The following is a 12,567-nucleotide window of genomic DNA, read 5'->3' on the forward strand; positions in this document are numbered from 1 at the left end:
AGCATCATACCAAATATACCAGAATTAATTCTCAGTTAAACAAATGATCTTCCTAGAATCAACAGAAATAGCGTCCTGTCTGCATTGCATTTTCTTCCCTTATATATATAATGGAATGTCTGGGACGACATTATTCATATTTTTATCCCAACAGTGTGCTTTAAGTATGGCTGACTGATGAATACTTGATTTTTTTAATCATTATTATTATTATTATCATTATTTTGAATATCAATACAAAAACACCAAAGGGTTGTCTCCATCTATTTTAAGGGGAAACCCTATAATCAAAGTCTCACCTGGATCTCTGTGTAGGAGATGATTTGTATAATACTGCAATAATAAAAATTCATATTCCAAAGTCACTTTCATTCCCACAGACAAGTGTCCATCTCTTCCCACTGGCTTTAGGGTTAATTGGGTTAATTGGAGTGACAGTGAGGAGGGCGTGTACTGAGGGTTTTTATGGTTTTGTCTCTATATACAATATGGCTTCTCTGAGTGGAAGAGACACAGAAATCAACACAGTCATCTAGAGAAAGACACAGAGCAGAGTTCATTATTGTTGTAGAGACAGAAAGACTTAGGGGACACCCAGTCAGAAGTTTCCATGTCCCATTTTCTCTGAGAGTCACTGTCACAGTAATTCCCTATGGCAGCAACTTGTCACATACTTTAAATCGCAGTTATTCAACTCATTGTCCAATTAGTAGCGTCCTTAGAGGCTTAATGTCCTGCCACTTCTGTCTCTCCTGCCCTTTTCAATGTCTCTCTTTCTGTTCTGTCACTCCGTTCTGTCCTTTTTTCTTCTCCTCTCCCCTCCTCCCCTCCTAGTCTCAGTCCTCCTCGGAGCCGGCTGCTCCCCTCAGTCCATTCATACAGAAGGGCAGGCCGGAGGAGAAAGGGCTGTCAGATGGGGAGAAACCACTGAAGGGTGGCAGGCCGGCTAGCCGCTGTAGGTGGGGGAAAAACGCTGGCGGGGCTCCCTTGTGGTGGTCCGAGCGTAGCTGCAGGCCGTCGCTGTGTCCTGCACTGTGATGGTGAGAAGGGGGCAGCTCAGGTGGAGCGTAGCGGATGGTGCTGGGGGCGTAGAGGCTCTGAGGGCCCTGCGGGCCAAGAGCAAGGGGGATGGAAGAGGACCCGCCCTGCTGCTCCACCTGCAGCCAGTCTCTGGAGCAGCTCAAAGTCAGGACCGTTACCTGCAACGCTACTACCACCACTGCTTCTGCTGACCACCCCCGACACTGCCCTGTCTTCACGGGGCAGCGGAGAGGACACGGACATGGCGGGGGACAAAGCCGGGGACGGGGGAGTGAACAAACCTTTTGGAGGGGCTTCACTGCTGGAAGAAGAGTCGGGGATCGGGGTGGTGGGGCTGTCACCGTTGAGGCTGCTGGAGGGTGTGTGTGCATGTGAGGGCTGGGGCTGAGTGGTGTGTGAGGTGGAGGTTTGTGTGTGTGACCCCCAGCGCCCCCCAGTGGCGAGGGCTTCATGTTCAGTCTTGATGCTTGGGCTCCCAGGCAAGGGAGAGGGGGTCACAACACTCTTCAGCTGCTGGATCACAGCCCGGCCATTGTGTACCCTTCCCCCCCTCTCCCCTCTGGTCGGGGTGTCTCCTCCCCTACTTTGTTTCCCTCCTCCCCCACCGTCTTCCTGTTTCAATCTGTTACTGTCTCCCCCCTGGTCCCATTCTGTCTCATCCTCCTCCTCCGCCTCACTTTCACTTGCCATGTCTGAGGAAGCTGATACACTCTCCTCTGCATGACGGAGCTCCTCTAGTCTGCGGCGGGTTTCAGGAGGAGCCCCCTCGGGCTCAGACCTCAGCAGCCGCTTCCTCCTGTCCTCTGATTGGATGGCGGTGGCAGTGAATTTCTCTCGGCTTTTATTGTCAGGGTCACTCTTACCTCCTGAGCTCTTTACTGGCTGGGAGCCTGAGAAGGAAGGGAGATTTTTATGATAAGAAGCGGCATACACAACAGCAGCGGGGCATCATGGGAAGGTAGTCATTTGTCTGTGGCATCCTACCTCGGGTCTGTGGGGAGTTTTCAGCGGGAGACGAGCTAACGCGAAGTCTCTCTGCTCTTACACTCTCTGGTAGCTGCAGGAGATCCAGCGGAGTGTCGGGCAACTCCGTTCGACTGGATGGAGAGATGGATAGATGTGAAAAAGAGAAAAGCAGGAAGGGGAGGGAGAAAAGGTAGACGTATGCACAAAATGATCATCTACCACTTAAAACCACTTACATCTAGAAAAAAACACTAGTGCTGTGCTGATTTGAGTGAATACTTAGAGATGGAAACAACATATAATCAGCCTAATGACAACCTCCAATAGCCAAACTGCCTTACACCCTTCTAACCTCCACCCAACTGTCCAAACAACAGCCCTTATCACACATACACCAGCACTGACATGTGCAAACAGACACACAGGCAGCCGACAAGACAGATACACACGCAGGAAAAACACACGCACACACACACACACACACACCATGCCCCACTCAGCAGCCCACCTATACACAGTTAAGCTCAGACAAGGAGGAGGCTGTTGGAGAAGTTAATGAGCTCTTGTAATTACAGCACTAATTAACTAAAACACCATTCAGACCCAAAATTCTGACATCCATTTGTTGTAATTATATAGCTTCAGTCCAATTAGCATTGAAATTCAGCCTACTCCTCTTGTTTTTGTCTGACTGCTCTGTCGCTGTGTACGCATGTTTGTAATGTACTTTGTGCGTGTGTGTGCTTCTGAGTAGATTTACACCAGTGTGATATGGGCGTGAATATGTGCATGTGTGTGTGTGTGTGTGCATACAAGAGGGAAATAAGGGAAAAGCATATTTTACTGAGATTACTGCAGTAGTGAATTAAGCCACAAACAAAGCGATACTACATTTAGGAATTAAACACAACCTCTACCTAAAAGCGCACATTCCTAAATTCTCCTTTAACTGTTTCACAACTTTTTACATAGATCCTACCTGCTAATTCAGAGTAAACTGTGATTAAGTACCAACTTTAGAGCTGCAGTTTGATAGATGTACAATAAATATATTAAAGTAGACACTCGACTGACTGATAAGATAAAAAGGAAACAATACACACTGTAAAAGTTTAAAAAGATAATAACAGTTACTTTACACGATTAAATGCAATCAAAATAAAACATGTTTAGCTATATTTAATATTTATATAAAAGTGTAAATTAACTTTAATAAACCCTGATAATGGGCTTTGCTTTGATGTCACTATTTTGAAAGTTGGACAGAGTGAAACTTTTCCCATGATTCCTCTGGATTTCATCATCTGTTCCTTCAAAGGATGCCTGTCCACAGTATGGTGCCCGCATGGTGCACAGAATATATCCTGGATCTGGAGTACAGACTGTGGTGGTACTGACCTCAGGACGTAATTGACCCAGATAACGTTGCGTTCGTGGGGGGCTTTGTGGTTAATGGAGACTGTGGCAGTGGACTGGATCCACAGGTAGCCTCCTCTCCTCTGGAGCCAACGATAGTAGCCTGACACCACCTGGCCTTTCCTCAGCACTGGGAAGTGACCGGTGGAAGGTGGAGCGAAAAGATGTACGACGGGAGACAAGAGAAGAAGAACAGAGAGGAAGGCCTGTCAGTGGTTTGGCACTTCATGATGATGGCAGCAGGGGGCGCCTATCACAACAGGACAGGATGATAGTTCAACAGGCTCTTCAACACATTCACATGGATATGACTCACAGTCCTCATGGCTCTGCCGAAGGTTTTCCAGGTCTTCTACGTGCACAAAGTGGTAACAGGTATGTCCCACCACCTCTGCTGGGGTCAGATCCATGTACTCTGAAATCCTGTAAAAGAAAGCAAAACCCATCTGTGTACTAAACAGGAGCAGATGCGTCTTCTAAATCTGGCAGGCTACTCTGCCAACTACCCATGAAAAAAAAAAAAAAAAAAAAACTGGGAGCAGTCCAGAAAATGAACACAAGACAATTAAATATGCAGACTCGGTGTCCATATTGTTAAACTTCAAAACATACAAAAGCGTTACCTGTTCTCGCAATATGTGATCTGTAGGTCCATGTTCACTCTGAAGACAAACATGTGGCTCTCCATTCGGACTTCATTAAGGGTGGAGGGTGGGAGCGTGTGTGCCAACGCCACTAAACCCATTGGTCGACGCACTGAGCGTGTGGAGCCTGGCACAAGCGCGGGGCGGCAGCGGATTCGTCCTGTGACGTGGATTACCTGACAAGCACAAGTCAACAACGTGTTTTTTTTTTCTTTTTTTTAATTGACTGAACTGACAAGACAGTGACACGGTCCAGGCAGAGGAATGGCAGCAATGAGATGAACTTGAAAGTATAACATTCATTAATATATATTTAATATAAAAACAATACAGGTCAGAGAATGCAGCACTAGCGTTACAGCAGTGAGTGCAGTAAACTGTGTTTTATATGCAGCAGTCCAGTGTGAAATAAGGTCACAGCCATAAAACACACTGAAAACAACCAATTTGACAGTGCTATGAAACACTGACAGCAGCAAACAAAATGACAAGGGTCTGCTTGTCATTTTAACATCCCAAGAACAAGCAGGTGAATGGAGAAGCACGCATCACTCAAGCTATGTTTTTAAACTATGATAAATTCTTTCCTCAGACCTTGTATCCAGAAGACTTGACATGCAGGCCTCTTTTGGTGAGTGTGGACTTCATGCGGATGAAGAAGCCACGGTCAGGAGGATCGTCAACAGGAGAATGAGGACTTGATGGAGCTGCTCGGAATAAAGCAGAAGAAAATAGATATTCGAGCCGCAAGATTATTTTTATTTGTGTTTTATTGTTGTTTTGTGGATGCAAGCAATGTGTGTATTTAAATTCACACAGTACCAGGTTCAGGAGTACCAGCTAGAGACGAGGTCGATGCAGAGCTGGACGCGCTCTCGGGGGCCGTGTGGCAGCCGGCTTCTGCCCTCAGATGCGGCCGGATTCCCAGCCGCTCGGCCATCTCGACGTGGTCTGCAGGGTGGATGTAATCAAACACACTGCTGCCGGTCAGCTCCACCTGGAGAGAAACACACACACGCACTGATCAGAAACAGAAGCTTAAAGCATCTACACATGGGCTAGTACACACACACGGATCCCCGCCCTCCCCACACATACACAGAGGAAAAAATCAATATATGTTATGACAGGAAAATGAAATCACTGCTCTGGGTTACAGCTCAACAAGGAGTGTGGAAGTTGTAAGACATTCCTACATACACACACATACATTTAAGTCCACTCTCAGAGGACCAAGTGACTACAGTATTACACAAATAAAACCAGTGGAGATAAAAATCAATTGTATTTGCTGATTAAAAACAGGTGAACTCTAAGTATCTCCAAAGGTCACATTGCTATTCCTCTTGTCCCTCCCTCCCTTCATTCAGTTACAGTCTATCCTGGCAGGCATAAAGAGCAGCGCAACAGCTCATACAGCTCTATATGATCCTATCATCATGATGCATCATAGTCGCATCTCTAATCATTTAAAGGTAATAATGGAGCTGCTCTTGCATGGCATCCATAAAATCAGCGCAATTGTTGCAGGTGTGATTCCGTCTGAAGCCGTATAAATGAGTGTGTGTGTGTGTGTGTGTGTGTGGCGGAGAAGGGGGGAGAGCGAGACCATGCCTGCTTGCACACATATGCAGCTCCTATTACATCCGCGAATTGCGGGGTGCGCGCCTGTGCACGTGTGTGCCAATACCATTCCATCTGATAAAGCCGTGGCTGCAGCAGCCTCACACCCTTGTCTGTAGGACACAGCCATTTATTACAGGATTAGAGCCATTTACTGCAGGCTTTATGGGAGCTTCAGCAGGCCCTCAAGGACATCACAGCCGGGGAGAGGAAGAACGGGAATGGGGAAGGCGGCAGCGGAGGAACGAGATTGGCGGACGACGAGTGAACAGAGAGGGGTGAAGATGGAGGAAAACCCCACTGAGCGAGGGAGGATGAGAGACGGGATAGAGGCTCTTAATCTCAGTCATGCAGGGCTTAATCTCTTGGGGGATGCCCACTTTTTTGGAAATGTGCCCCATGTAATAAATACATTATTGAATACTTCGATTAGACAGGACACCATATAGAGTCATTTCCCTACACTAAAAAATTAGCTACTATTAAAAAATATCGACTCACCTACGTACATATCTCTTACCTTTAAAACCCAATAATTGCATATGATTTTTTTGCCACCTTTGTCAGATGGAAGAGTGGGGTGTTCAGTTTTTCTTTCTCCCCTCATTGTGCAGTCGTGTCTTGTGAAAAGTGAAATGTATGTTGAAGTTTGAATAGTTTTGTATCAAAACCTTTCCCTCTATCTTTCTCTTTGAGATCCACAGCATTGCTGAAAATGTGTGGGTTTTTGTGCAGCTGTAACCTGCCTGTCATATTAAAATGTTAGCTCGAGGGCCATAGTGAGGGAGATGCCGATAGTCCAGTCGCAATTTTCAAATGAACTAATCACATCTGAAATATTTCCTAGAAATTCTTCTTGTAACTTAGATCGGTAGTATATTTCTGCTATACTTTTCTATCCACTCAGTAATTATACAGCAAGGTTAGGATTCATTTAAGTTCTCCTGAACAGAGAGCAGTATTCACTCTCCTTTAGCTCAGTTTTTGGTCTCTACCATCTACTGAGGGGAATAAGTCATTTTTTAGCTGCTAAATGCTGCAGCATGTTCACAAGCTGCAAACTTTGACTGCTGTGTGGAGTTAGAGTGCAGTGGGATTTTAGACCTCTTCCAGTGAAAACATCTAGTGCTGTGAGAGTGGACTGAAACCGTACTGCTGTAAGTCGTACAGTTAAACAAGAAGTGGAAACTTGCTGTACTGTAAATCTCTGTATGGCTCTCTACATCATCTTTACATGCGGCCCCCTTTCACTTTATTTCATATTGTTCTTAACTATTTGTACGATCATCAAGTGAAGCTGATCTTTGTAAAGTCATACTGTAACATTATCTTAAGGAAAATTAAGAGCAAAAAGTAAACATCCTTCAAATATCAGGGTCCATAAAATTTCATTTCTGTGTTGTGGAAATGCAGGATTGTTTTTTCTCTGCATTTCTTTGATTCTGACGAGGCTGAATGTTTGACAAGTAAATGAACTGAGTTTGGTTTCTAAAACTCTGGACAAACATGGCTTTGGGCAACTTTTATTACTGATTATATCAAGATATATATAGAGAGAGATATAGATATAAGATATATATATGTCAGTATTCTATGAATAGCGATTGTTCTGCAAAGGCAGTCTTGTCCTTTTTAAACACCGGACACGGTGTTTGAAAGAGACACAGTCCCCTGGCCTTGTGATATTGGAAAACAAGGTAGAGAGACAAACAGGTCCTTATGGGCTTTACCAGGCTTAAGACCTATCCGAATAATATCACTCCATCACAAGCAGGAGGGAAGGATTGAAAAAAAAAAAAGATCAGACAGAAATGAGAAGATGAGAAAGAGACGGAGCGATTGAGAGGATGAGTCAGGCTCACACATAAAAACAGGTATAGAACGTGGCGCGAAGGGAGACGTGAGGAGAGACTGAGATCATTCAAATCTCAGGGTGCGCGAGTGCGTATGCAAGTGCACGGCGGGCGCCTCTGTTTCCCTGCGTATGTGACCAGACTGTCTGTTTTTGTGTCTCTGCGTGTCATTGTTTGTGTGAGCAGTTGTCTGTCTGTGCATCTGTGTGAACCTGTGTGTGTGTGTGTGTGTGTGTGTACGTGCACGCGCATGTATATATGGCGCTGTGGTGGGGGGTGAGCGGGAGGAGGAGGGCAGCGAGCAGGGGAAGAAGAGACATGATATAAATAATAGCAGGGGGCTTTAATATGTATGAGGCATCCGGGCAGTGGTCCACAACACACTCTCAACCCTCAGCCCTCACTGACTGATGGGAGAGGAGAGGGGGAGGGAGGAGGGGAGGAGATGAGGAGGGGAGGGGGAGTGGGGGCTGCATACTAACCATTCCCAGATCAATTCTCTCCTCCCTCAATCTAGCATCCTTCCTCCCTTCTCTTTACCCCATTTATCCCTTTTCTTTCTCCTGCCTGCCCATACCTTTACTTCCCGGCCCTTTCTCTCCTCCTCCTCCCAATTCTTCATCTTCTCCTGCCTTTGTTTCTTCTTCCACTACTTCATCCATCCTTCTACACCCCCCCACACCTCTACATGCTACATGGCCACCCCAAGTTCATTTTCATGCCTTCAGCTTGGAGACCCGGTGAGAAGAAAAATGATACCTGGAGGTACCAGGGGAGTGGGCGGCAGGCTGTGCCCTTGGTCAAGGTGCTTGACCTGGGCTAAGCCGGTTAAAATACCCCCCTGTCAGGGGAGCAGCCCAGGGTGTAAGCCAGGGCAGAGGGGTCAGATGGGGGGGGGGGACAGGAGACGGAAGGGCAAGGGCGGTCCACAGGGGCAACATGCCCTCTAAAACAAACCACCAGTTACATTTTTTCACTCAGAACATCGTTTGTTTGTCTGTCCTTCCTCTCTCCCCTGGTGTCCTCCTCCACTCCCCAACAAAGTATATCGAAGTGTTTTTATCCTCTCCCTCCCACCGTGGCCTTTTCTCTCTTTTTGTGTGTCCATAAACACACTATATACTCGTCTCCCACATATCCTCTAACTCACTCTATCTACCTCTCCCTGGCTGTCTCTCATTCTCATCATAAACCCCTGCCATCCCCGCCTGCTCCCATCTTTTCAGGAAGGTAAACGTGGGGTTGTATGTTCAAGGTTTTGAACGTAATCTTCGATCATAAATAATTTCATTAGAATGCTGATGGCTTAGTCCCTGTTTGCGTAGATGTGATGGGTTAGGCCATCTGCTCAGCTGATAAGAACAGCTCTGTTTTATTAGCATCTCTACCAAAGCCTCGGCTGTCTTGTTTACCTAGGCAATCCCAAGGCGAATTTCATTCCTACTGCACATTTAAACTCTATTTACACACTCAAACGCTCTCTCCTCTTTACCACTGTCTCTCCTAACTGTCTGTCTCCTTCTCTCTGTTTTCTTCTGGCTTCCACAACTCTTTCTAATGGTTTTGGTTGTCTTTTCCTATATCTGCCCTTACTTTTTTTTTTTTATTCATATGTTTGTGTGTGTATGTGTGTTTCGTCTGTGCATGCATCTGGGTAATGTGCAGAAATGAGAGGGCCAAACAACTGTTGTTCTGTTCTTATACACAAACATGCACAATGAGTGCTTGGTTTCAGGTCAGCTTAAAGCATACGTTTGGATTTTGATTTATTTATTTATTTTCATGTACATTAGAGGCCTTTTTGGTCACTGCAATCATTCCTCCTCTCTATACTAACTGTGAGGAGCTCTCTATCTAACGTGACCCAGGTGTTAAGCTGGATTATAGTTCTGAATTAAGGGGTCGTGGTGTAGCTTCAGAGGCTATGCCTTATATCGGCTGTATACTGCGCTGTATATGATGGCTCAGGTGATGCAACATGAACACTGCATGAATTGCGATTAGTGTGAGCCGATTTCTCCTCCGAGTCCCCCGCATTCATGTAATTGCTAATGAATTTAAAGACATATTAAAAAGTGAACTTGAATTTGAACTTGGCAGCTTTTTTGTAGGCGAAGCAAGTTCTCACGCATCACACTGACACAAACACTTCTGGTGTCAGGTTAGTCTTTAAGGAAGCTAAAGAGACACTCTGTAAACGTATTAGTAAAACACCTCCACTGCAAGCCTGCACCTGCTAATTGCTCTTCTCTATCATAGGGAATAAGGAGTGACGCAGCGGGGTAGTGGTTAGCACTGGCACCACGCAGCTACAAGGACCTGGGTTCTGTCCTCCATGTGCCTTGGTGGGTTTCCTCCCACAGTCCAAAGACATGTAGTAAGGTTTACTGGTAATTTAAATTGCATGTTGTGAATGGTTGTCTGTCTCTATCAGGTCTGTGATAGACGGGTGAGTCAGGACTTGTCCAGTGTGTACCCTGTCTGTTGCCCAATGGCACCGTGGCCGTGGTTCTGGGTTCTGCGACTCCTAAAAGACGAATGATGATGATTTTGTCACTCTGTGTTAGGACTGCTTCACAGCCAGTAGCATAATTACTGCAGTGACCGATGACTTTTTCCATGTTAATGTGACATGTGAGTATTGCGCAAAGACAGAGTGAAAAAAAAAAAAAAATCCAAACTTTTCTTTTAATGTCGCCAAGGGCAGGCCCTCAATCAAAGCAAATTTCCGCATTAAAAAAACTATCACTGTTATTTTCTCTCTCTCTCATGCTGTACCGATTCGTCTTACTTCGGAACATCTCTCTCTTATCACACCTCTCCTCCTTTCCTCCCCCTCTCTTTCTCTCTCTGGCTGTCTCTATCTATCTTCCCATCCCCCTTGGTGTTTTTCCCCCTCCCTACAATCAATGTGGCTTTTAAGATGCCTATCGATTTGTTCCCCTAGACAGGCCCAGCGCGCTGGGGCGACACTTTGATTGCTGGGCCAGTAATTACTGTTATTATTTATGCATCTGGGCAAAATGGCAGGACTTAACATTCGCAGTACAAGAGGCCACAGGCAATCAACAGAGGTGAGCACCTGGAGAGAGAGAGAGAGGGCGTACGAGAGAGATAGAGAGAATAGCATTGCCCCCGTGAGAGCTGTACTCCAGAGATGAGCGCGAAGAGTGTAGTCAAAGATATTCACACAAATACACACACACACACTCTTGGGAGGGGATATGAAAGCGTAAGCAGAAGTCAGGCACATGTGTGCAAATGCACTTGTATACAAAGGATTATTCTCGTGTGTGCATGTGCGTGCGTGTGTGTTTGTGAGGGAAAGAGACACAGAGAGATGAGGTTGTCTTACCTGTGAAAGGCCCAGGTAGATAGAAACTGTCTCCGAGATGTAGAGGAACCGTCCCTCCTGACTGACCACGAACACAAAGCCATCCAGAGACTGTGCACATCAGAAGACACACATCACACCCACCAATAAACACACACACACACACACACACACACACACACACACACATACGCACACGCATACATAAAACGGCAAACAGAAACAAGACAGACAAATTAGAGCAATTAGTGTGTATCGAACAAATTACAATGAGCTAGAGAACAAACAACCCGTCACCCCTCGGCCTCTTCTCTTCTCTCAATTCACAAGTGCAGTCTCACACACACACACACACACACGCACACACACACGCATAAATGTGAACCGACATGAAACAACTCCCATAGATGCAGGAAGCAGCAACACACAACAGCTGTAAACAAGACCTGCATTACTAAACACACAGAAAGCAGCACGGAGACAAGAAAAACAAAAGTCGCATACGCAGGACAAGCAACACAACAACATACATAAACAAATGGAGTAAAGACACTTGAGAAGCTGAGCTTATCGGCCAGAGCTGTTTCAATCAACTGTAATAAACTTAGAGCCAGGGCTTCATTATGTGTCTCCAGCCACACACACACATATCTAAACACACGCCAGGACAGATCCAGATAGAACCAGAGTCATTACAACCTGCAGTGATTCTAATGAGAAGTGAAAGGTATACAGCCAACCCATTAGAGAGGACTGCTTCAGAGAATAATATTAATCGTCATAACAAGCGTCCAGGAGTGAGCTGACACAGCCTCGGCCTCACACACACACACGCATACACAGACCAGGGCCACTTTGCCCTAGAAGAATGATTGCTATTTTGGCGGCCCAGTGCTTAAAGTGGCAGTAGTAATTTATGCAACTGACACATCCAGTATGCAAATGTGCGGCCGGGGTGTGGGGCGTCGTGTGTCGCGTGTCTCGGCGAGGAGAAACCAGCCGCCTGAATGTCGGAGAACTAAAGTGCAATTATCAGGCTATTACGGCGGGAGGACGGCTGGGAGGGAAGAATCATACAGTTTTTCTGGAGCGTTAATTTGATTTCTATCAGCGCTGTTCCCTAAGCCTCCGTTTCTCTTTAAAATGCTGGAGGAGAGCAGACATACGCAACATTTCTTTGTTTTACCACAACCTCCTCACTTCTAAATTCTTAACCTGTATTCCCTCTTCCTTTTTCTCTATCAACCTGCTCCCAGTCCTGCCTGTTTCATACTTAATCCTTCCAAGTTTTTCTTTATCCCGCTCTGCTCTGGTTGTTCGTCCAACCATCTTTTTCTTTCTTAGTCTCCTTCTAGTGTAAAGCACAATCTGCACTGTTACCTTCTTCACACTTTCTCTAAGTCCTTGTCTGTATATCCTGCATTTCGTCATCCCTGAAGCCCTGATGCCCCACAATCTCCCTCAGGCACTATTCATATGTCTGTGAAAAAGGAAGGCATTCTTTGGGAGCCAGCGATATCGTCCGAGCATCCGAGGTTTATGATATGTGGGTATCCCCATCTGGGTGCATGTGTTATGGAAATGTAAGACCGGGAGACTGAAGGGGGGAAACATTAACTCTGAAGCACGGTTCAAAATAAACCACATCCAGACATAAATCTGAACTGAAACACTAATAATATTGACAAAT

General features: G+C 45.8%; 1 protein-coding gene across 1 annotated transcript in view; it reads right to left on the reverse strand.

Annotated features, from left to right (window-relative positions):
* Positions 1-836: 836 nt before the first annotated feature.
* Positions 837-12,567, reverse strand: part of npas1 (neuronal PAS domain protein 1) — a 32,973-nt gene continuing 21,242 nt past the window's right edge. Inside the window, 9 exon segments of the mRNA XM_026377708.1 lie at positions 837-1,127; positions 1,129-1,931; positions 2,026-2,138; positions 3,406-3,553; positions 3,740-3,846; positions 4,047-4,243; positions 4,662-4,777; positions 4,890-5,064; positions 10,899-10,988. Of these exon segments, the coding sequence (XP_026233493.1) occupies positions 837-1,127; positions 1,129-1,931; positions 2,026-2,138; positions 3,406-3,553; positions 3,740-3,846; positions 4,047-4,243; positions 4,662-4,777; positions 4,890-5,064; positions 10,899-10,988 (2,040 nt within the window).

Source organism: Anabas testudineus, chromosome 13, assembly GCF_900324465.2.
Source record: "Anabas testudineus chromosome 13, fAnaTes1.2, whole genome shotgun sequence".
Taxonomy (NCBI): Eukaryota; Metazoa; Chordata; class Actinopteri; order Anabantiformes; family Anabantidae; genus Anabas; species Anabas testudineus.